General features: G+C 47.7%; 1 protein-coding gene across 3 annotated transcripts; it reads left to right on the top strand.

Moving 5' to 3' along the window:
- Positions 1-6973: 6973 nt before the first annotated feature.
- On the top strand, positions 6974-19790 carry PARK7 (Parkinsonism associated deglycase). 3 transcript variants are annotated; one of them, XM_088147572.1, is made up of 7 exons: positions 6976-7113; positions 7475-7589; positions 8270-8371; positions 16065-16124; positions 16983-17052; positions 18594-18680; positions 19436-19790. In XM_088147572.1, the coding sequence occupies exons 2-7, from the start codon at positions 7500-7502 to the stop codon at positions 19594-19596; spliced, it is 570 nt and encodes a 189-aa protein (XP_088003698.1). In that variant the 5' UTR covers positions 6976-7113; positions 7475-7499; the 3' UTR covers positions 19597-19790. The 3 variants fall into 3 exon arrangements, with proteins under 3 accessions (XP_088003700.1, XP_088003698.1, XP_088003699.1); XM_088147574.1 differs by lacking the exon at positions 8270-8371 and having other exon boundaries at positions 6974-7113; XM_088147573.1 differs by lacking the exons at positions 6976-7113; positions 8270-8371 and having other exon boundaries at positions 7431-7589.
- The last annotated feature ends 3026 nt before the right edge of the window (positions 19791-22816 follow it).

Genomic DNA, 22816 nt, shown 5'->3' with positions numbered 1-22816 from the left:
CAAGGCTCCCTGCGGCCCAATGGGGGCAACAGCTGCCCCCGAGGCGGACTGATCAGCGGCTCCCTGCCCCGGTGCTGCCCAGCCTCTTTATCAATGACCTGAAGGGCCCAAGGGAGGCGATGCCCGCTAAACTTCCGGGTGATGCCCAATGAGGGGAATGGGCCAATATCTTGGGTGGCAAAATCAAGTTTCAAAATGACCCAACAGATCTGAACATTGGGTCCAATCCTGTGGGATGATGTTGGGTCCCGACAAGAGTAAGGTAGGGATCCAGATAGGAAAAGCGAAAGGCAGAGGTCAAGACGGGAGCGTGATGGCTTGCTGTAAGCATTTGGTATGCGAGAAAAATCTGAGGGGGCTCCAGCACCAGCACTTGGGCATGAAGAAGCAGTGTGATGCAGCAGCTGAAAATGCAATGCAATCGTGGGCTGCATTAAAAAGAACTGTACTGAGATCTTGGGAAGTTCTCCGCCCTGGTTAGGTTGCACTTGGAGTCACGCGAAGAGCCTGGAGCCAGTTCAGCTGCCCGCCAGAGAGTCTGGGGGGGAGAGGGCTGGAGCTGTGCTTAGTTTGCAGAGAGAAGATTGAGGGAAGGCAGGTAGCGAGTATCTGGCACAAGATGCAAGAGAGGGCAGGGCCAGGGGAGCAATGCGTTGAAACTGAAAAAAAGGAGATTCAGGATGAATAACAGCGATGGGGTCCCCCTTTCTGGAAGTTTTCAAACAAGGGCTGAATGGGCAGCAATTAGGGATGGATGAGTGGATTCCTGTATAAATGAAGGCCAGGATTGGAGGCCATGAATGGAGGGTAATCCCTTCATACAGATGGCTTGCTGTAAGCATTCAGTATGCGAGAAAAATCTGAGGGGCCTCCAGGACCAGCACCATCACAAAATAAAGTGATACACTCACTGCTTGGGGGAGTGTGACCCCAAAGATCCCACTCAAAAGCCAGGTGCACCCCCGAAAAGGCCAAATCCTCTTGGAGTTAAATCATGAAGCAGTCAGAAAGTTTATTTTTAAGTCAGACCTATTAGTATTTCCACATTCTCATTTTTCAAAAACTTTGAATTGGATCCCCAAAGCATGTAATCCAGACAGAAGAAGCGGGGTTCGTATGAAAGGCAAAGTCCTCCATTGAGGAACCGACCCATGATCTATGGGCTTCACCCTTGAGGCTGCGTGGACAGAGTTGGATCTTCTCTGGACTTTAGAGGGCTCCTACTGAGCCTGCACAATCCAAGGAGGTGGGCAAGCTGCCGCGTGGCTTGTGTGACGTGCCAGGGCTGGAGGGACCGTGGGGACATCAGCTTCTTCCAACCGGATTGGAAGCGGCGTATCGAACCACCTTTGACAAACTCTAAGTGAGATCCTGTGGCTTTAGGGAATTCTCACTCAATCTGCCTTCCTTACATCAGGTTTTGGAGGAGGGAATGGCGGCTTAGCCACTCCAGTCAGTCTCAGAGGTTTAATTGTCTTGATCCATTCCTTTCTGATTTCTGAACTGAACTGGGGTTGGGAAAGAAATGGGAGTTGACCCAGTTTGCTTCTGGCGTCATTGAATTTGATACTACTCTGCACTTCCCTGCCTGGGGGTTGCCATAAGGCAGTGCTTCCCAACCTGGGTAAAATTACTTAAAATTGGGTAAAAGTGTTTTTGATTTGGGTAACCACACACAAACCCATTACCCAATCACAACAGGGACATTTAAGTTGACAAAGTGTTTTATCTACATTGGGTAAAAGGGACCTTCTGATAAGCAGTTTTGGGTAATGAAGCAAAAAGTTTGGGAGGCTCCGCCCCCTCCTGCATTTTTAACATCTCTGTGAAATGGTCGAAGTGTTGGTTGGAAGTCTTATTATGCAGATGACACAGATAATACTTTGTCTTTCAGTCCTCTGTTCCTTTGCTAAACCTAAACAACTCACAGTCCCCTTCAAATCCGCCTTCTTCAATAATTGTATTTGAAAAAGAACAAAATGTGATTGAAAACAAGCTAAAAACATTTAGATGTTTAGAAAATACATGTATTTCAACCTTTTTGTCACGTATATTTACTTGTGTTGAGAGAAACGAAGCTGTTGTTAGCTTTTTAGTTCTGAGCAGGATGAGAAAAGGAGGAAGGTTGCATTTATTTTCCAATCTGCTAGTATCTAAAGTTACCTTTCAGAGATAACAATAAAAATGGAGGAAGCAGACTCACATGTTTGGGGTAACCAAAAATTCTCCAGAGTGATTTGCTGGGAGTTATGTTTGGCAGTGGAATCAAAACTGAATTTCAAAATCAATTCTCAAAAAAATTCAAAACAAATTTTTTAAAAATTCCAAAAGTTTGGTCTAGTGGTTAAGGCACCAGGCTAGAAACCAGGAGACGGTGAGTTCTAGTCCTGCCTGAGGCACGAGAGTTGGCTGGGTGACTTTGGCCAGTGCCTCTCTCTCAGCCCAACCTACCTCACAGGGGTGTTGTGGGGAAAATAGGAGGAGGAAGGAATATTAGGTATGCTGGTCACCTTGAGTTATTTACAAAAAATAATAAAGGTGGGATAAAAAATCTAAAAAAAAATCTCTGTCTCTGGCAAAAGGCCTTTCCTGGTGTGAGCCTTTGCCCAACTTCGAGTGGTATGCCAGTTAGGGCCCTGCTTGGATCAGTAGGCTCTCTGGTCAGTCACTCACACCCTGGTCATCTCTCAGCTAGACTACTGCAATGCGCTCTACATGGGGCTACCTTTGAAGATTATCCGGAAGCTACAGCTGGTTCAAAATGCAGCCATGCAGATAGTCCTGGGTACCCCAAGGATGGCACACGCAACACCTTTACTGCGGGAGCTGCATTGGGTCACAGTCTGCTTCCAGGTCCAATTCAAAGTGTTGGTTATCACTTTTAAAGCCCTATGTGGCATGGGTCCAGGTTACCTGAGGGATCGTCTCACCCCCCATCACATCAATGCATCCCACCCGGTCATGCAGAGAGGGCATGTTGCGGAGCCCATCAGCGAGAGAATGTCGGCTGGCGGGGCCCAGGAGAGCCTTCTCTGCTGTGGCCCCCACCCTTTGGAATATGCTCCCCCCAGAGGTGGGGCGGGCCCCTACTCTCCCTGCTTTCCGGAAAGGATAAAGGCCTGGCTGTGCCAACTTGTGTGGGGTAACAACAATCTTACCCAATCCTGGGGGTGGCTGGCGCCTTGATGATGCTCCCTGAGTGACTGCCAATTTTATATCTATCCTTGGATCTATTTATTTTCTATTTATTAAGATTATTGTATATTGTAATTTTAACTGATTTTAACTGTTTTGTAAACCACCCAGAGTCATTTCAATGAGATGGGTGGTGACAAATTTGAGGAAGGAAGGAAGGAAGGAAGGAAGGAAGGAAGGAAGGAAGGAAGGAAGGAAGGAAGGAAGGAAGGAAGGAAGGAAGGAAGGAAGGAAGGAAGGGAAAGCAAGCAAGCAAGCTATTTTCCCCTCCTTGTATTGGCATAAAACAATGTTGGCATAACATTTGTTCTACCCTTTGCCAATCCCTGTCCTGCCTCAGTGGTGTCTGTTCCAAGTCACTCCCAAATGGTGTTGTCCTGATTTGGATCAATCATTGTAGGCAAAGAGTGTTGATCTTCACATCTGTTTTTGTTGCGTCCTTCTTCAGCACATCAGCAACTAGAGGAAAAATAACGTCAAAGGAGCAGCGGGGTGGGAATGGAACTGGTCCAGGATTGAAACTGACAAGTACAGGGAAGCTGGCGTATAACAAATAAAAGCCCAATCAACGCTCTTCCTTTTCTGAACACCACATGGAGGAAGAACAGGATGGCTAAAGATAAAGATCTCCACTGACACCATTTCAGAAAACTGTTAACCCAGAAATCCACTGCCACTGTCTCAGCAGTGAACTTTAAAGATGGTCTGGAAACCACTATCAGTGTTCATATCGTGTCACACCCATGGCATTAGTCTTTCAACCCTAAATGATTGAGAACTACCCATCTGAAGGTCTGCCTGGGCCATGCAGGCTTCCCCAACTTCAGGATCAACATCCGAGGTTTCATCTCCCGAACTATCAAGAGGATCCCCAAGATGGATGAGCGGCAGAGGCAAGACGTATTCTGTCTCTGGAACCCCTTCGGACGAAGGATGTGCTCCGTCTGTGCTGGCCGAGGGGAGAATTCAAAATACTGATTAGTTATGGTCCATGTATAGTTAATTTTAGTCTGCCATGTATAGTTAATTTTAATCATTTAACAAATGATTATTGGAGGAACACAGAAAAGCAGTAGCCTTGTTTGGCTCTGCTGGCACCAGCTCAACAAAGAAAAGGCTTCCAAAAGCAAAGGCAGATCTTTCAAAAAGGCATGGAATTCTGTCAAGCATGATTCTTCCAGGAAATGCCTGTCAACCGTCTTCTTTGAAAGGTGGGGGAAGCAAAGAGGGGTTGGTTGTCTTTGGGGAAATGGAGTGAGCAGCTAAAATGTCCACAGCCAACCACAAAGGTGTCAGAATGACACACAGATGGCATCTTGATGTCTGATGCAAGAATGTGTGTCATGCTGTGCGTGCCAGCATGCTGTCATCTACTCTCCTTGCCTCCCACTACAAATGCCGAGGCTTAGTAGGAGCACCAAGGGGGGGCAGGTGACCACATGAAGGGAGAGACCTTCCTTGGAAGGGGAACCACTCAGACGGCTTTCAGACGTCGAAAAGGGGGATTTTAAATAACCTCAGAATAGATACCATGAAAGAACAACTAAAGGGAAAAGTCTCTGGCAGCAGGTTGGGGAGGAGGTCTTGCTTGTCAGGTCCTGTAGGGGTGGGAATTCCTGAAAAAGGAGATATGTAAGAGCACAGTTGCAAAAATCCCAGCGAGGAAAAAGAACAAAGACACCGGAAAAAGAAGGAGGGGGAGGGGGAGGAGAAAAAGAAGCATAAATAATGAAAAGCAGAATAAAGAGCGTACAGAAGATCTGAAAAAGACTATGTGGAAGCTGCAAAGAGGATGCTAAAAAGAACACCAAGCCTGGGAGATCAGGGGAGCAGAAACAGCCTGAGGATTTTTTGGGCTGTGGAGCAGGAAGGTCTTTTCTTGGTCCCGGGCTGCTCCGAGGCTCCTGTTCCCAGGAGCTCAGCCAGCTGAGGAGCGGGCAGAGGGTCTTCCAGATGGGCTAGCAGCCTCCCTCCCCCCCCCCACATGCACGCAGTCCTTGAGCTGTCAGAAGGGGATGCTGGGCAAACTTTCCTGCCCCCTGGCCAGGTGAGGGCGCCTGTCACTGTGTGGCTTTCACTCCAAACCAAGTTTAGGGAAACGATGGGCAGATTTGGGCTTCGTTTCTCCTCCCGCCAACCTTTGCCTCTCAGAAGGAAAGCAAACGCTCTCCTTCTGGGCAGAGGCTTCAAAAGGGGGGTTAATAATAAACCACCTAACAGGAGGCAGGAGCAGAGTCCGCCCTGTGGGTCAGTCTACTTTGGAAAACATGCACTGCTCGTCTGGTAGGGTGTCAAATTCAGGTCCCAAAATAGCCCAGCTGGAAGGTTGTAGGCATGGGGTGAAATGGGAGGTGACATAATGGGCACGCTCCGTCCTCAACTTGTCCTGCAAAGGAATGGTGGAGCTGGCAGGGAGGGGCAAAGGGATCCAGGTTGGCCTTGCAGCCATCACCACCCAGAAGCAGACAGTGAACAGCCGCCCAATTTTGACCGAGCCGCACAGAATTACAGGCGCCATCACCATGGCATCTAGTGCTGCCACAGCTGGTACGGATTAGGTCAAATGGTGCCACTCCCCTCCCCCTCCCCCTCCCACAAACCAGACCAGCAATGCTGGGCAGAATCCGGGTCTCCTTCCCATTTCAGTCGATGCTCAGTGCTCAGAACCTAACAAGTATTTGAGAAGCCCCTGTCAGGCATTATGCGGGTAGATGCCTCTGCAGAAACCGGGTGCCCAGCCTCTCCTGCGGCCCCAGACGAAATGGCCCCAGAGGGTGGATCTCAGGGACCAGAGGGGATGTCAGCGTGGCCAGTATCTGGATCTGGGCAGAGCCAGCCTCCGACTGCCTCATCAGTGACATTGTCAATGAGAGGACAAGTCCAGTAGTGCCTTTTCCAACTGACAAATGTTATTCAAAGGCTCTCTACAGTTTTCATGAGCTGATGCGGAATTCAAATAGGGGGGAGGGAGGGGAGATAGGTTGGTTGTGCAATAGTTGACTATTGCAATGTGTTAAACCCATTGCATTTGTTGAGACCTTCTGAGTTTGCCTGAAACCTCTTGATGTGAGTTTAGCAATTGTAATAACACGTTGTCAGTCGGAAAAAGTTCTACTGGACTCCTCCTGCTTTTGCCGCTGACTGACTGACACGGCTCCGCTCCTCCATTGTCTTTGATGCTGTTCCTCAACCTCAGCAACTTGAAGACATGTGGACTTCAGCTCCCGGAATTGAAGTCCACAGTCCACACATCGTCATGCTGCTGAGACTGAGGAACACTGACCTAGATCATGATCATGGCAAAACTGTGCCAGGAGAAGAGGGAAAATACTATTTTAAGAGCTCAAGACCAGTCTTTGGGGATGGGACGAATTCCCCAAGGACAATGCTAAGATTCTAGAAGCAGAATGCTTTTCAGTGGAGAGCACTGAGGTGGTTCAAGCAGGATTTAAATGCATACTCTTCTGGATACTTCTTTTTTTATTTCTGACTCTTTCTCCTATACCATTCAGATATTTTCTTTTTCTGCTTTTCCCTTGAAATTTAATACCCTAGCTTTCCTCTACTCTGGTTTGCAAACCTAAAGGTGGGGCTCTACTTTATTGTCTGCGGGATGCGAAAAGTAAAACCACAGTACGGTTGGGTTCCTCCTGCTTTGCTCCTCTCATCCTTCCAATCGTCCCCAGCCAGTGGAAAACGTCTCCAACCAGTCAGTAAGGCCAGTGTTTCCCAACCGTGGCCATTTTCAGCTTGTGGACTTCAACTCCCAGAATCCCACTGCCAGCACAGCCGTTGGCGAGAATCCTGGGAGTTGAGGTCCGCCTAGGCTTAGCCGTGGCCGAGGCTGAGGAACGCTGCTGCAGACGCCGGGCGGGAGAAGCGGCGTGCGCAAGCCGAGCGGAGCCCGCGCTGCCTCCCGTGAGAGCCACGCGGCGGTCCCCTTCCCCTCCCCGCCCGGCGGGGTTGCCCCGGCCTCGCGCCGCTCCGGGAAGGCGCCTCTTTTCCGGGCAGGGCGCCGGAGCGGGGTCCCCCGAGGCCGCGGGCCCGGCAGGGAAGGCGAGCGGAAAGCCCGCGGGGAAAGGGCGAGCGGACTGAGGGCGAGCGGGCCTTCCGCGCGGTCCCGGAGCCAGACGCACCGGAGGGCTCCCCTCCCCTCGCGGGGGGCCGGGCCGCTGGAGGGCTGGGGGGAGGGGAGTTGGGGCGGGGCGGGGCGGGGCCCGCGCGAGGCGAACGAGCCCCTCCCTCCTTTCCTCACTCCCTCCCCGCTCCGGCGCCTCAGGAGGAGCTTCGCTCGCGGCCTGGCGATGGGCGCCAAGAAGGCCCTGGTGATCCTGGCCAAGGGCGCCGAGGAGATGGAGACCGTCATCCCCACGGACCTCATGCGGAGGGCGGGGGTAAGTGGGCCGGGCCGGGCAGCTCCGCTCCCCGCAGGCGCAGGCGCCGCTCTCCCCCCGGCCCTGCTGCAGAGAGCGCCGCGCCGCGCCGCGCCCCGGAAGGGGCTTCAAAGCCGCCTCGCCGAAGGCCTCGTTGCGGGGCCCAGGCCGGGCCCAGCGCCCTTTTCCCACGGACGCCCGTCGAGCGGTCGAGGCGCCGTCCGGTATAAATGACTCACGTTAGCCTTGGCCTTCCCTCTTTAAAGCGGTAGCAGCCTTCGCTGGCGCGTCCCCGGGACCCTCGTGTGTGCCGCGTCCGACGGGAGAGAAAGACCAAGTCGTGCCGGTGCAGCTGCCGGTCGCCGTTGGAGGGGCTGACGCGGCGGTCCGAGGAGCGTCTCTGCTGCGCCCCAGAGAGGGATCCGGTGGAACGGCGGCTTCGCAGGCCGCCCGCGTTAGTCTTGGCCAGTGCTGCTCGGCCTCGGGAACTTTGCGCCAGATGGACTTCAACTCCCAGAATTCCCCAGCCAGCATGGGGTAGTTCTGGGAGTTGCAGTCTACGCCTGCTGGCTGGGGATTTCTGGGAGTTGAAGTCCATCTGGCGCAAAGTTCCCGAGGCCGAGGAACGCTGGTCTTGAGGTTTGATGCTTGCTTAATTCTGTGTATCTGCACTCACCAGTGCAGTGCCATTTTCTCCTCAGATTTCTGTGACGGTGGCGGGCCTGACTGGAAATGAGCCTGTGCAGTGCAGCCGTGACGTGGTGATTTGTCCCGATAACAGTTTGGAAGAGGCCCGGAAAAAGGTTTGTCCCACTTTTTTTAAGCACGGTTAGGCCCCGCTGCAGAAAGAGTCATGGCCGCAGCAGTTGCCAACCTTTTATAATGTGCTAGAGCTTCTGTCCCCTTCATGGATCACTGCCTTGTCGTGGCGAAGGGGCTTGCGTAACTCAGTGAAGCCATGAGCTATACCGTGCAGGGCCACCCAAGACGGACAGGTCATGACAGAGAGTTCTGACAAAATGTGGTCCACTGGAGAAGGAAATGGCAACCCACTCCAGTATCCTTGCCAAGAAAACCCCATGGACAATGTTAAAAGGCTAAAAGATATGATGCCGGAAGATGAGCCCCTCAGGTCGGAAGGTGTCCAATATGCTACTGGGGAAGAGCGGAGGGCATTTCCAAGTAGCTCCAGAAAGAGTGAAGCGGCTGGGCCAAAGCCGAAAGGACGTTCAGCTGTGGATGTATCTGGAAGCGAAAAGAAGGTCCGATGCTGTAAAGAACAATATTGTATAGGTACCTGGAATGTAAGATCTATGAACCAAGGCAAGCTGGATGTGGTCAAACATGAGATGACAAGATTGAACGTCGACATCTTGGGAATCAGCGAACTGAAATGGACGGGAATGGGTGAATTTAATTCGGGTGACCATTATATCTACTACTGTGGGCAAGAAACCCTTAGAAGAAATGGAGTTGCACTCATAGTCAATAAGAGAGTGGGAAAGGCAGTAATGGGGTACAACCTCAAAAACGACAGAATGATCTCAGTGCGTATCCAAGGCAAACCATTCAATATCACAGTCATCCAAGTCTATGCCCCAACCACTGATGCTGAAGAAGCTGAAGTTGACCGCTTCTATGAAGACCTACAACACCTTCTAGAACTAGCACCAAAAAAAGATGTCCTTTTCATCATAGGGGATTGGAATGCTAAAGTAGGAAGTCAAGGAGTAATCGGAATAACAGGCAAATTTGGCCTTGGAGTACAAAATGAAGCAGGGCAAAGGCTAATAGAGTTCTGTCAAGAGAACAAGCTAGTCATAGCAAACACTCTTTTCCAACAACACAAGAGACGACTCTACACATGGACATCACCAGATGGTCAATACCGAAACCAGATTGATTATATAGTTTGCAGCCAAAGATGGAGAAGCTCTATACAGACAGCAAAAACAAGACCAGGAGCTGACTGTGGCTCAGATCATGAGCTTCTTACTGCAAAATTTAGGCTTAAATTGAAGAATGTAGGGAAAACCACTAGACCACTCAGGTATGACTTAGATCATATTCCTTGTGAGTACACAGTGAAGGTGATGAATAGATTTAGAGGATTAGATTTGGTAGACAGAGTGCCTGAAGAACTATGGACGGAGGTCCGTAACATTGTACAGGAGGCAGCAACTAAAACCATCCCAAAGAAAAAGAAATGCAAGAAAGCAAAATGGCTGTCTGATGAGGCTTTACAAATAGCTGTGGAAAGAAGGAATGCGAAAAGCAAGGGTGAAAGGGAAAGATATAAGCAACTGAATGCAGATTTCCAGAGAATAGCAAGGAGAGATAAGAAGGCCTTCTTAAATGAACAATGCAAAGAAATTGAGGAAAACAATAGAATGGGGAAGACTAGAGATCTCTTCAAGAAAATTGGAGATATGAAAGGAACGTTTAGTGCAAAGATGGGCATGATAAAGGACAAAAAAGGCAGGGACCTAACAGAAGCAGAAGAGATTAAGAAGAGGTGGCAAGAATACACAGAAGAACTATACAAGAAAGATCTTAATGTCCCTGATGTCCACGCTGGTGTGATCACTGACCTTGAGCCAGACATCCTAGAGAGTGAAGTCAAGTGGGCCTTAGGAAGCATTGCTAACAACAAAGCTAGTGGAGATGACAGGATTCCAGCTGAGTTATTTAAAATACTAAAAGATGATGGTGTTAAAGTGCTGCACTCAATATGCCAGCAAGTTTGGAAAACGCAACAGTGGCCACGGGATTGGAAAAGGTCAGTTTACGTTCCAATTCCAAAGAAGGGCAACGCCAAAGAATGCTCAAACTATCGCACAATTGCACTCATTTCACATGCTAGCAAGGTTATGCTCAAAATCCTACAAGCTAGGCTTCAGCAATATATGAACCGAGAACTACCGGATGTACAAGCTGGGTTTCGAAGAGGCAGAGGAACTAGAGATCAAATCGCCAACATTCGCTGGATCATGGAGAAAGCACGAGAGTTCCAGAAAAATATCTACTTCTGCTTCATTGACTATGCAAAAGCCTTTGATTGTGTGGATCACAACAAACTGTGGCAAATTCTTAAAGAGATGGGAATACCAGACCACCTTACCTGTCTCCTGAGAAATCTGTATGCGGGCCAAGAAGCAACAGTTAGAACCGGTCATGGAACAACCGATTGGTTCAAAATAGGGAAAGGTGTACGACAAGGCTGTATACTGTCACCCTGCTTATTTAACCTATATGCAGAGTACATCATGAGAAATGCCAGGCTGGAAGAATCACAAGCCGGAATTAAGATTGCAGGGAGAATCATCAACAACCTCAGATATGCAGACGATACCACCCTAATGGCAGAAAGTGAAGAAGAACTAAAGAGCCTCTTGATGAGGGTGAAAGAGGAGAGTGCAAAAGCTGGCTTGAAACTCAACATTAAAAAAACTAAGATCATGGCATCTGGACCCATCAATTCCTGGCAGATAGAAGGGGTAGAAATGGAAGCAGTAACAGACTTCATTTATTTGGGCTCCAAGATCACCGCAGACGGAGACTGCAGCCATGAAATTAAAAGACGCTTGCTCCTTGGGAGGAAAGCTATGGCAAGCCTAGATAGCATATTAAAAAGCAGAGACGTCACCTTGCCAACAAAGATCCGCATAGTCAAAGCTATGGTTTTTCCAGTAGTAATGTATGGCTGTGAGAGCTGGACCATTAAAAAGGCCGAGCGCCGAAGAATTGATGCCTTTGAACTGTGGTGCTGGAGAAGACTCTTAAGAGTTCCCTGGACTGCTAGGAGGTCAAACCAGTCAATCTTAAAGGAAATCAACCCTGATTGCTCATTGGAAGGATCGATAATGAAGCTCAAGCTCAGATATTTTGGCCACCTAATGCGAAGAGAGATCTCTTTGGAGAAGACCCTGATGCTGGGAAAGATTGAAGGCAAAAGGAGAAGAGGACGGCAGAGGATGAGATGGTTAGATAGCATCACTGAAGCAATGAGCATGAAACTGAGCAAACTCAGGGAGGCAGTGAAGGACAGGAAGGCCTGGCGCAATATGGTTCATGGGGTCACGAAGAGTCGGACACGACTTAACGACTAAACAACAACAGAGCTTCTGTAATTGTCATTTTGGGTGGGTCTTTGGGACATCTTCAGTTTCCATTAAGAGCCTGGTGAAAATGCAGTAGACACCCCTGGGGTATTTCTGGAAAAGACGCTGCTGCAGATTAAGGCTCGTTGGAAGGAGAACCAGAGATTTGGTTGTCCGTTCTCCATCCTTCCCATCTTATGCCCTGTGTCCCAGGCATAGGAGAACTTGCTTCTACCTTTGTTCAGCTCTGTTGCCAGCTAATTTATAATATGCAGGTCAGATATGAAGAGGTGTACACAGGAGAAGATGCCCGGATAATTACAATTAATAATTTATTAACAAAAACCCAGTACTTACAACGTCACATTCCTCCCACAATTCCCATGGTGAGCCAAAGTAGTAGGGAGGAAATAATAATAACAACAACTGAACAATTACTTAACAATTAAGAAAGACAAAAAAGTCTGGATAGTGGACATTACAGTACCTGGAGATAGCAGAATAGAAGAGAAAGAACTGGAGGAAATCACAAAATACAAAGACCTGCAATTAGAAGTAGAACAATTATGGCAAAAGAAAGCAGAGGTAGTCCCAATAGGAATAGGTGCCTTGGGTGGAGTCCCAAAACATCTGGAGCACCCCTTGAAGATCTTCGGCATTGAGAAAATCACCGTCAGTTCATTGCCAAAGGCAGCTTTACATGGAACAGCTCACATCCTGCACCAATACCTTTAACACCATCAACATCTCCCCATCCCAGGTCCTTGGGAAGGACTCGATAGGTGGATAAAAATGCCAAATCCAGTCTAAATATCTGGCTGACTGTGCAACCAATCACAATAATAATAATAATGTAATAATTTATTAAACACGTGCCACCTGACTCTCAACGACTTTGGGTAGCTCACAACAATCAAAGAAATTATAATAAAAAATGAAGGAAAAAAGATGACAAGTGTGATGAAGCAAGGGATCTCGCTTGGGCCATTTTGATCTTGGGGGGAATCTCATTCCAGAGGGCAGGCACTGCTCCCCAGAAGGTGCGCTCTGGGGTCCTGATAGATGACACATTTAATTGAAGGAAGCCAAAGTGCACCAACCCTGCAGGATCAAATCGCCCAGGCAGATGTTATACAGAGACTGGCAGTCTTTCAAGTGACCAGGCCCTGTGCCATGTAGGACTTTATAGGTAACCAGCACCTTGAATCACCCAGAAGCAAACTGGCAACCGATACAGCTCATGAACCAGAGGTGTTACATGGGTATACCAAGAGAGGCCCATTGCTGCTTGCGCCACCACATTCTTGACAGTTGAAGCTTCCAGGTGGTCTTCAGTGCCCTTGAAGACCACCTGAATGTTCCCTGTAGAACACAGAGTATTCAAGCCACAAGGCAACTAGGGCATGAGTGACTGTCTGAAGGGCCCCCGATTTAGGAAAGGGCATAACTGGCACACCAGATGGAATTGTGCAAAGGCCTTCCTAGCCACAGCTGATACCTCTTCAAGCAGGAGCTGCAAGTCCAGGAAGCCCCCCAGATTGTGTATCAACCTTGAAGGGGGAAGTGCTACCCCATTGAAGTTCAAAGATGGAAGATCTGGGCAGTTCAAATGCGGACAGCCACTCAGTCTTGGTAAGATTGAGTCAGAAATGGTCCCCTCCATCCAAACCCACACAGCCTCCAGGCCCTGGGACAGACCTCAATAGCCTCACTTGGCTGGTACACTGATGATACTGAACCCCAGACTGGCAGATGACCTCACTTAGCAGTTTTATGTAGAAGTTGAAAAGGGAGGGGAAGAGAGTAAAACCCAGCAGCAGCCCACAAGGGAGGGGCCGAGGGTGTGATGTCTCCCCCCCAACCAACATTTTTGGGGGAAGATTGGCTCTGGAGAAAGGAAGAGTCCCCCCATCCCCAACCCATGGAGCTGGCTCAGAAGGATACTCTGGCATTGAAAACTGCTGAGAATGATGAAGGAGCACAAGGATGGACACATCACCGCCATCCCGGCTCCACCACAGGTCATCGACAAGCGTGATCAAGATTGCTCAGTACTAAATCCCAGCCTTAAACCCCACTGAAATGGGTCTAGATAGTCCGTTTCCTCCAGGGTTCTCATCAGCTGCAGACCAACCACCTCCTTAACAATCTTCCCCCAAAAAGGAAGGTTAGTTTAAGTAGGTCAGTAGTTGTCAAAAACCATTGGGTCCAAGGGGCCCAGCACTGCCTTTTTCAAGGCTGGGGTCACCACCCCCTCTATCAAAGAAGTCCACACCACAGCATGGACCCAACTGTGGGTCACCTTTTTGGCCACTTTGACGATCTAGGAGGGGCCCGGATCCAGTAAACAGGTGGCCAAGCTGACTGCATAGACAAGCCTGTCTACTTTCTCAGGAGTCAAACATATCCCATGGAATTGATTTACAAAGGGGTTGCTTTTATTGGGCAAGCTTTACAGCCTTTCAACCTCTTTCTCTCCCCCCACCCCCAGTTGCATAGTTTAGGCACCAGCAAGGAAGGGTTACATGTTAATGAGGATTAAGTGTCTAGCAGACATTGGCCACCTGCTAAGACAAAAGAGGGAAATAATTATCTAATTTGGGTTTGCTATCTCACAACTTGTGAGAATAAATAGGAAGAGCTAGTTTGTTCAAGCAGCCTCTCTTCAGAGGTTAATTAAAAAACGGAGTATACTCACAGGACAAGGTCCTGTGTTTCAAGATTGGGAAATGTGGCACATGTCAAATGTGAGCAGGCAAAGACGTTTGCCGAGCTTTGACGCCTACAGCTGGCGCTGGTTCGGTTCCCTGTTTCGTATTAGAAGAGCTGCAAAAATTTGGTTCCCCAGAAAAGCATTAGGAGACAATTAAAGCTACACTACCCTCAAATGGTGGTGTCTCAGCCAAGTATGTGAAGTTGCTGTTTTTAACCCCATGTCTTGTATGTTGTTCAGAGGCTCTGGAAATGTCATGGCATAAAAGCTGAAGAAATCAACAAACAAATGGTTGTAGGAAAAAAATAGCCTTTGTTTGTTCGTTTGTTTGTTTACCCATCCATCCATCCATCCCAGCACAGGTCAGGGCAATAAATGTCGGGAATGTCATGCGAGAACATTGGAGGAGGAATTATGTATTAAGACAGGCTTCAGTTCTCACCATTTTGGCCTGTCAGTTGCAGAGAGATGCAGAGTTCAGCTTATCGTAGACCAGATATGAAGAGAAACAAGAAATATAGATGTAAATGATGTAAGAAATGGAGATGTAAGTTTTCTGTTACTTTTGAGATTTGGTCTGCCTTCATGGGAAGCGCTGCCACATTCCTCAGAGCCAAAGAAGGTTTGTGGTTTTGCTTTGCAATTGGCTTCACATTTTACTTCCAGCTGGGTTCACCAGAACAGTTTGTCTTCCTGCTGTAGAATCATAGCCAGTCAAGGGCTGGAAGAGTCTTTGGAGATAATTTAGTTCAGCTCCCTGCCCACTTACAGCTTCCCTGACAAATGGCCCCCCGGCTTCTGTTTAAAGGCCTCAGCAAAGGAGAGCCCACGCCTTCAAAGGCAGCATCTTCCACTGGGGAACAGCTCTTGCTCCATAAAACGACTTCTGACGTCCAGTCAAAGTCTACTTCCTTGTAATTTAAAACCACAGTTTGTTGACTGCCTTCTGACCAAGTTCTTCCCGTCTTCTCTATGGCAGCCCTTCAGATCCCCCACGGTCGTCTCTTCTCCAAGCTAAGCATAGCCGGTGCTTCCAACTGTTCCTCCTGAGTTTCTCCTCCCGGGCCTCTTATAATCTTGGTCGCTCTCCAGTTTGTCAGCGTCCTTCCTAAAATGAGACACCCAGAATGGGGCGCGGCATTCTAGCTGCAGTCCTACCAGTGTGGAATAGCAGAACGGGGACATTCCTTGATCTTGACCCTACTGTTGATACAACCTAGGATTAGATTTTTTGCAGCTGTTTCACACTGTTGAGCTTGGGTTCCACAAAGCTTCCAGATCCCTTTTGGTCCACCTCCCATCCTAGAATCATGCCTTTGATTTCCCTACCCAAATGTAGGATTATGCATTTGTCCCTCCTGAAAGCCATCTTGCAGATGTTAGCCCAATATTTCAGCTTGACAAGATCCTTCTGAATCTTGATACTGGCCTCTGAAGTGTTTGCTGTCTCTCCCATCTTGGTGTCATCCACAAATGTGATAATGATATTTTCTGCCTTTTATAAATGTGTTGAACAGCTTTGTCACTTCCTTACAACCTGATGCAGAGTCTCTGGTAGATGCTTTTGAGGTATGATTGTTCAGCCAGCCCTTTCCCTTCTGGATTCTCAAGGGAGATTTTGTTGCAAACTTTATTATCTTGGTGTACTTGATTGTTCAGTGACCTTTTTCCCCTTGTTTTTAGGGGCCCTACGATGTGGTGGTCTTACCAGGAGGTAATCTGGGAGCCCAGAACTTGTCAGAGGTAAAATAATGGAGCAAAGCTGGAGGGGCCGCTGCTTTCCTTACTGAGTAAATGTCCTGCCCTTCTGAAAGCGAATGCGAGGGGAGGGCAGTCCTTCAGGAAGTTGGAGATGACCCTGCAAGCTCGCACCTTTTGTAACAAGAGAGAACTGCCTATCCTGTGATGAGGACTAAATGGAGGCTATGTGGCCACTGGTAGTAGCAGCCTCAGATTGTGGAAAGGGATGGGAAGTCCCACTTGGGACTTCTGAGAAACATCCTAGCCTTGGGGGACATGACTGGAGCCCACAGGCCATCTCTCCCCTGGTGTTGGAAGGAGGGGGCTCTGCAAATCTAGAGCTTTTAGGGTCATTCCTGCCATGAGAAGTCTTTTGGTAGCATCCTGGTGCTGTGATACTTCTAACGAAGAAGTAGCCATTCCCACACAGCCACCCCCTCATTTGTATAATTTTGAACATCTCGGTCCTTCCCCTCCCTCCCCTCCCCTCATTAATTGCAGCTCTCAAAGAGTTTTTCTTATTTAAATGCTTTAAATAAATTCTTGTACAACTGAAAAGGGCCTAAAGATTTGAAGTCTTCAGGGTCATTCCTGCCATGAGAAGTCTTTTGGTAGCATCCTGGTGCCGTGATACTTCTAACGGAGAAGTAGCCATTCCCACCCACCCACACAGCCACCCCCTCATTTGTATAATTTTGAACATCTCAGTCCTTCCCCTCCCTCCCCTCTAAATTATGGGGGATAATTTAGATACCTAACCCTCTTACTTTTCTAAGTAAGCCTTCTAGTAATACTTTATTTCAGAAGGAGTTGTGTTAAAATGACCCCCATCTTTTTTGGATCCCCTCTCTGTTCCTGCAGTCTCCCCTCGTGAGAGACGTCTTGAAGGATCAGGACAGCCGGAAGGGCCTCATCGCTGCGATCTGTGCCGGTAGGCCTCCCAGCTCCACCTTTGGGGAAGATGTCTGCTCTGTGGGGTTGTGCTCTGGGCAGCCAACCAGACCTGAGAACCCCATTGGGGAACTTGGATTTGGGGGCCTTCCCTTAGGGTGGGGGCTGCAAGGACAGGGCCTGGCTCTGCAGGTTTGTAACAATTCTGAGAATTCAGAAGCTGTCTCAAGTTCGCATTCTTTGTGAAGGGAACATGCCAAGATTGATGAGGGCCTCTGTCCTTTCTGTGCTGGGTCACAGTCCCTGGTTAGCCCTTTGAAGGGCCCCATTCCAGAGATGGAGCCAAACAGCATGAATGTTTCGGTTCTGTGCAGGGCCATTACTGTGCCTTGCAGCAGTCTCTCTCCCAGCTTCTTGCTGTTGCTTGTTCTGCCAGAGTTGCTCAAGAGGCAAGGCCCTTGGGAGCAACGGGGAGGCGGTTCTTCGATCTCTGCCACCCACCTTGGCCAAAGGACTAGGCCCATCGGGTTGGGACCATGGATTCAGGAGGTCTATCAATCAGTGACGTGGAAAAGAAAGTTGAGATGTTTTTTCTGTAGTATTGAGGGGGGAATTACTTTCCCTATAGGTTGCAGGTTGCAGAAATTGAACTGCTTAATTGTATTTAGAAAAGCAAGAAACATGTAATCTTTTTTTTTTAAAAAGCAAGAAACTCATACCACAGATGGGGGAGGAGTCAAAAAAAGAGAAGGAAAAAATAATACTGATTTTCCAAGTTATCCAAGGATAACTAATGGAGTGTCTCCCTGCAGTTATCTTTTTCTAGGTGAAACATGTCCTTCTCTGTTCCTCATGGCCCCTTATTGTCATTGCTCATCTGGACGACCTGCAGTTTGTCGGTGTCCTTCCTAAAATATAGCACCCATAATGGGCCACAATATTCTGGGTGCAGACTGATCATTCCCCCTCCACTGATCCTTCAGCAGCTGCAGAGAGAGTGTGATCTATGGAGGCCAAAGATGGGCAGTGAAGTGCTCTCCAGAGGTTTTAAGGCATCCATTCCTATCTGCCCCAACCAGGATGGCCAGAGGCAAAGCATTGTGAAGGTGGCATTGCCAAATGTCAATGGTAGTATTAATTTGGTTGCCTATACTTGGTGTAGAAAGGACTGTGGTCCTGAGATATTAGAACAGTGTTTCTCAACCTTGGCAACCTTAAGAGATGTGGACCCTTGCTGGCTGGGGAATTCTGGGAGTTGAAGTCCGCATCTCTTAAAGTTGCCAAGGTTGAGAAACACTGTACTAGAAGGATGCTTGTAGTGCGCCCTCTTTGTCTTCTAACTAAAAGTCCTCTATGTGCAGGTGTCTGCACACTTTTCTGAGTGTTTTGCAAATCTGTCTTTAAAAACTCTTATTGGGACTGTTTTTTCTGCGAGGAAGTCAACTTTCTCCCACCTTCACTATGTTTGTTTGGAATTTACAAACCTAATCCTATAATGCAAAGCTTTTAACTGCAAACTCCATACCGTAGCATGCAATGACGGAGTGAGCAAAAGCCTGCTTTTCCTCTGTTGGCCTTCAGGTCCCACAGCTCTGCTTGCGCATGGAATCGGCTTTGGAAGCAAAGTGACAACGCACCCCTTGGCAAAAGACAAGATGATGAGTGGTGGTCAGTATGCCCAAACGTTATCGTGGGGAGCAGCAAGAGAGGTGGGGAGGAACAGGAAGGTTGCGGGCTAGAGGAGGCAGCCCACCACACTGTGCAGGTGTTTCTTATTCACAGAACGTAAGCATAGCATTACAATTCTGTCATGCCCTTCTTTCGTTGAGACGAGCCTCAAATAGCGTAACTCCTCACGAGAGACCTGCCCCAGTCACCTGATCACTCCCTGCAGCTTTTCTAGTTCCACAAAGTCTATTTTGAACTCCAGCAATAAGAACTGTGCACATTATTCCAGGCACAGCTGTGGAATAGATGTTTACAGAAATGCAATTTTGTAGGCATGTTACCCTTAATTTTTTTCCTTAGGGTATCTAACATAGAATGGGTCTATTTCAAAGCATAGAACTGTTATTATATCTTTTACATATTTTTGGCCAACTGAAGGCAGCATAATATTTAATATTCCTGCCTCCCCTTTCCCCCACAATAACAACCACCTGTGAGGTGGGTTGGGTGGAGAGAGAGGGACTGGCCCCCAAAGTCATCCAGCTGGCTTTCCTGCCTAAAACTCACCCTCTCCTGGTTTCCACCCCAGCGCCTTCACCATGGAACAGTTTAAAGCCACCAGCTTGAATCAGGAGGCACCCTGGAGCTCACAGTTCAGTGACTGAGAGCTGCATAAACGGTTCTGCTTCTCAGAGGAGAGAATGCCATTTTGTTTGCTGGAGTAGCCGATGCCTTTCTCTTGTCTTCTCCTTAAGATCACTACAAATACTCTGAGAATCGGGTGGAAAAAGATGGGCACATCATCACCAGTCGAGGACCTGGCACCAGTTTCGAGTTTGGTCTTACGATTGTGGAAATGCTGCTGGGGAAGGAAGAGGCTGCCCGGACAAAGGCCCCTCTTGTCCTGAAGGAGTAGAGCAAGCATCGCCCAGGGAGCCTCGTCGGCATGTTTTGCTCCCTTGCTGAGAAGTTGGTTCACGTTTACGACCAGAAGCATATTAGCTCCTCCACTGGAAAACGGCCTGAAGAATCTGAGAATGAACAAAGCCCCGCTGCTCATGTCCTTCTACAACTTAACTCATCCAATAAAGAGGAGATGTGTTGAACCGAGTTGTCTTGTGGCCGAGAATCATTAAACAAAACGAGAAAGCCCACCCTATAAATGCAAAAGCAAAAACAAAGCTATGTGATTATGAAACACCAAGAATTGCATAAGGAAGATCCAAACCAAGGAGCAGAATAAAATCAGCAACCTGCAAATACTGATGTGTAAAGCTGCAGCTGCCGTTTGTAAACTGCAAACAGCTTACAAAGAGTCAGGCTGCAGCTTGTTGCCTGAAGCAAGAAGGTAAAAATGAGGTTGGGAAAACCGTTCATAAAACGGCTGCTACAGTCAAAAAACCAACCATCATCAGCAAAGAGCTTTGCAATTTCTAGTGGGTGGCCATCATAACCCTTTAGATGGAAGGTCTTTGCCCAAAACAAGCATCAGGTGATTGCCAGGGTCACAAAGTTGTTTCAAGTTTAAAGATTACATTAAGCGTCCCAAATTGATCTTAGAAACTAAGCAATGAATTGTGTTGGAAAAATTTGTCAAACTAATGCAGTGTGCTGCCTTGTTATGATAAATTAATGAGAGCCAATAGTTGTGACACTTTGGGACAGTTTCTGTTTTCTAGAAAATCCTATATTTGTGATAATAAGAGCAGTTGGTGGGAGATATAGAAGGTATTTCAGTTTAGGCGAAACAATACTACTTCTTGCATTGGAGAAGAGTTTTGGTTGCTTGTTTTTCAATACACATTTTTCAGGCCTGATCCAGGAACATTAAAACATGTGCCAGATCCATAAGGTCAAAGTAACTTCCTGCCTCCCTCATTCTTAGCAAATTGAAGTTAGGGGGAAAAAACCCCAAGAATATGTAAATTGTGTAACTTGAAAAGTAGTATTGCTTGTGGTCCTGTGGTGTGCATCACTTGGTTTTGTACTTTCCTGAAACTTGACTGCTTCTGAAAATATTACTGGAAAGGATTACTTGGAAAATGCTAGTTTCCAGCCTCTAGTCCTCTGGTGATGGATGGGCAAATAGTTGAAGAATTGTTATGCAGAAAGCCTAACAAAGGCCCCTTTTGCCAACTGTGAGGCAACCTGGCACTCAGTGGATCCAGATTAGGGCTGCCTGCCTTCCACCCGTAACGGAAGAGAAGCCCCTGCAGGTGATTCTTTTTGAAGTGGGTATGTCAAGGATGACCTTCATTTATTTAATTCTACACTAACAAGTACTGTACTCAGGGAGGTTAACAACATAGTCTGTGGCGTGTGCCTTTTTTATACTACCTGCTAAAATCAATTCTAGTTTGATTTAATCCATCCAAATTCTGTACTAATTCATACTTGCTGAGTATTTACAGAATAGACTAGTGTTTCTCAACCGTGGCAACTTTAAGATGTGTGGACCAACTCTCAGAACTCCCCAGCCAGCATTCTGGGGAATTCTGGGAGTTGAAGTCCATACATCTTAAAGTCGCCAAGGTTGAGAAACACTGGAATAGACACAGGAACCAGTTCTCCAATTTTTACTGTTCTGTTACAGGCTTCCTCCCCTCCCTGCTCTAGAGAGACTTCCTTATTATAATTGGGAGAAAAATGTAGGACAGGATGGGGTTGGGGAAATTCATGGTTTGAAAACCCTATATCTGAGGTTGTGTGTGAATATAACAATGTGGGACAGCTGCTGGAAGGGGCAGCAGAGGTCTGGGCTGCATCAGAAGGAGCATCAAAGCCACGTGGAGTAATTCTCCATTCTTGTCTAGGCATGAGACCACCCTTGGAGTCCTGTGTACAATTCTGGGCACCAGACTTCCAGAAGGATATTGGTAGGAAGTTGAGAGGCAAGGGAGAGTTCAGAGAGGGCAAGGTAAATGATAGGGGCTTGAAGATCACCTGAAGCAATATGGGATGTTCAGGTACCATCGGTACCCTTCTATACACCTAAACTTTAGACCAGTTTGAAATAAAATACTTGACTTACTGATTCCAAATTTAAATACTGTGTTGAAATATTAACATGGTTCTACAAGTTTCTTGTAGCATAGATTCATGCATCCTGTAAAATAATCCCAATTCTGGGTTTTTCTTTCTCGGGTTGCTTCTATCAGTAACAAAATTGTTCATGCTTTTTTCCTTCTAAAGTTCCCTATGGTTACCATATTAACAGTCTACTTTCTACTCTGGCCCGTTATTTCAATTTTATACATTCCCTTCCCATCCAACCCCTGCTCAACCTGAGACCAAAAGTGAACTTGGACACCGTTTTAAGGGTTGTGCTTTACATTTACATTTCATCGTCTTCTGCGCTGCAGGTCTGCTGAAAATTCATTTCTAGCTCTTTCATGTATGTTCTAACCCCTTTATATTTTTTGCGAAGCATCTCTCCTAGACATTTTGAGTTCCTTGATTGCTTTGGCAAGGAATTCAGTTCAATCAAAGCAGGACACCTGTGCGTTGCGGCAGCCCTGCTCTGTGCAAAAAACGCCCCGGGGCTTCCTGTGGCCCAGGAGTTTTTCCAGGGCATCCCACTGAAGTTGTGACCTGCTCTCCCACCAGCAAAGGAATGCAGTCTGCCCTCTGGTGGACACTCCTGGCAACTGCCAAACAGCGGCCAACTTGGGGCACTGCAGCTGTGGATGAAAGGTCGCCTCTTCTCTCCTTGGCTTTGATGAGCATAACATAATTTGTTTTAAAAAGGGAAAGGACTACCAAAGTTCTGCTTCAATTGCTCTACAAATTAGGACCTTAAAAAGCATGTATTTCAGTGCCACCATGAATCAAAAGAACGCATTTCCGTAAAAACAACTGATAATAAGGATTTTAAAATATTCTTGTTGCCCTGGATTCATACCTTGTGGCCATCAAATAAAATCCCAATAGGTTTAGGGAGCAATGCAGGAGGTGGTCATAACCTTTGTGCCTAAAAAAGTCTCTGGCTGCAAAGGCATCTTCAAAATCACCTCAAGATTAATCAAGGATGGTCTTGTGGATTTGGGAGGGTAGCTTTGCTGCGCATTGCCATCTTTGCAGCTGGAGCACCCCACTGGGTGGCATTTGCTCCCCCCCTTTGCCAGTTGTAATGCTCA

Source organism: Python bivittatus, unplaced genomic scaffold (assembly GCF_059951505.1).
Source record: "Python bivittatus isolate LINGU-HERP-01145 unplaced genomic scaffold, Pbiv_v1 ctg000510_np1212, whole genome shotgun sequence".
In the NCBI taxonomy this organism is placed as follows: Eukaryota; Metazoa; Chordata; class Lepidosauria; order Squamata; family Pythonidae; genus Python; species Python bivittatus.
Note: the sequence above shows the minus strand (reverse complement) of the source record. Positions and strands in the feature narration are given on the sequence as shown.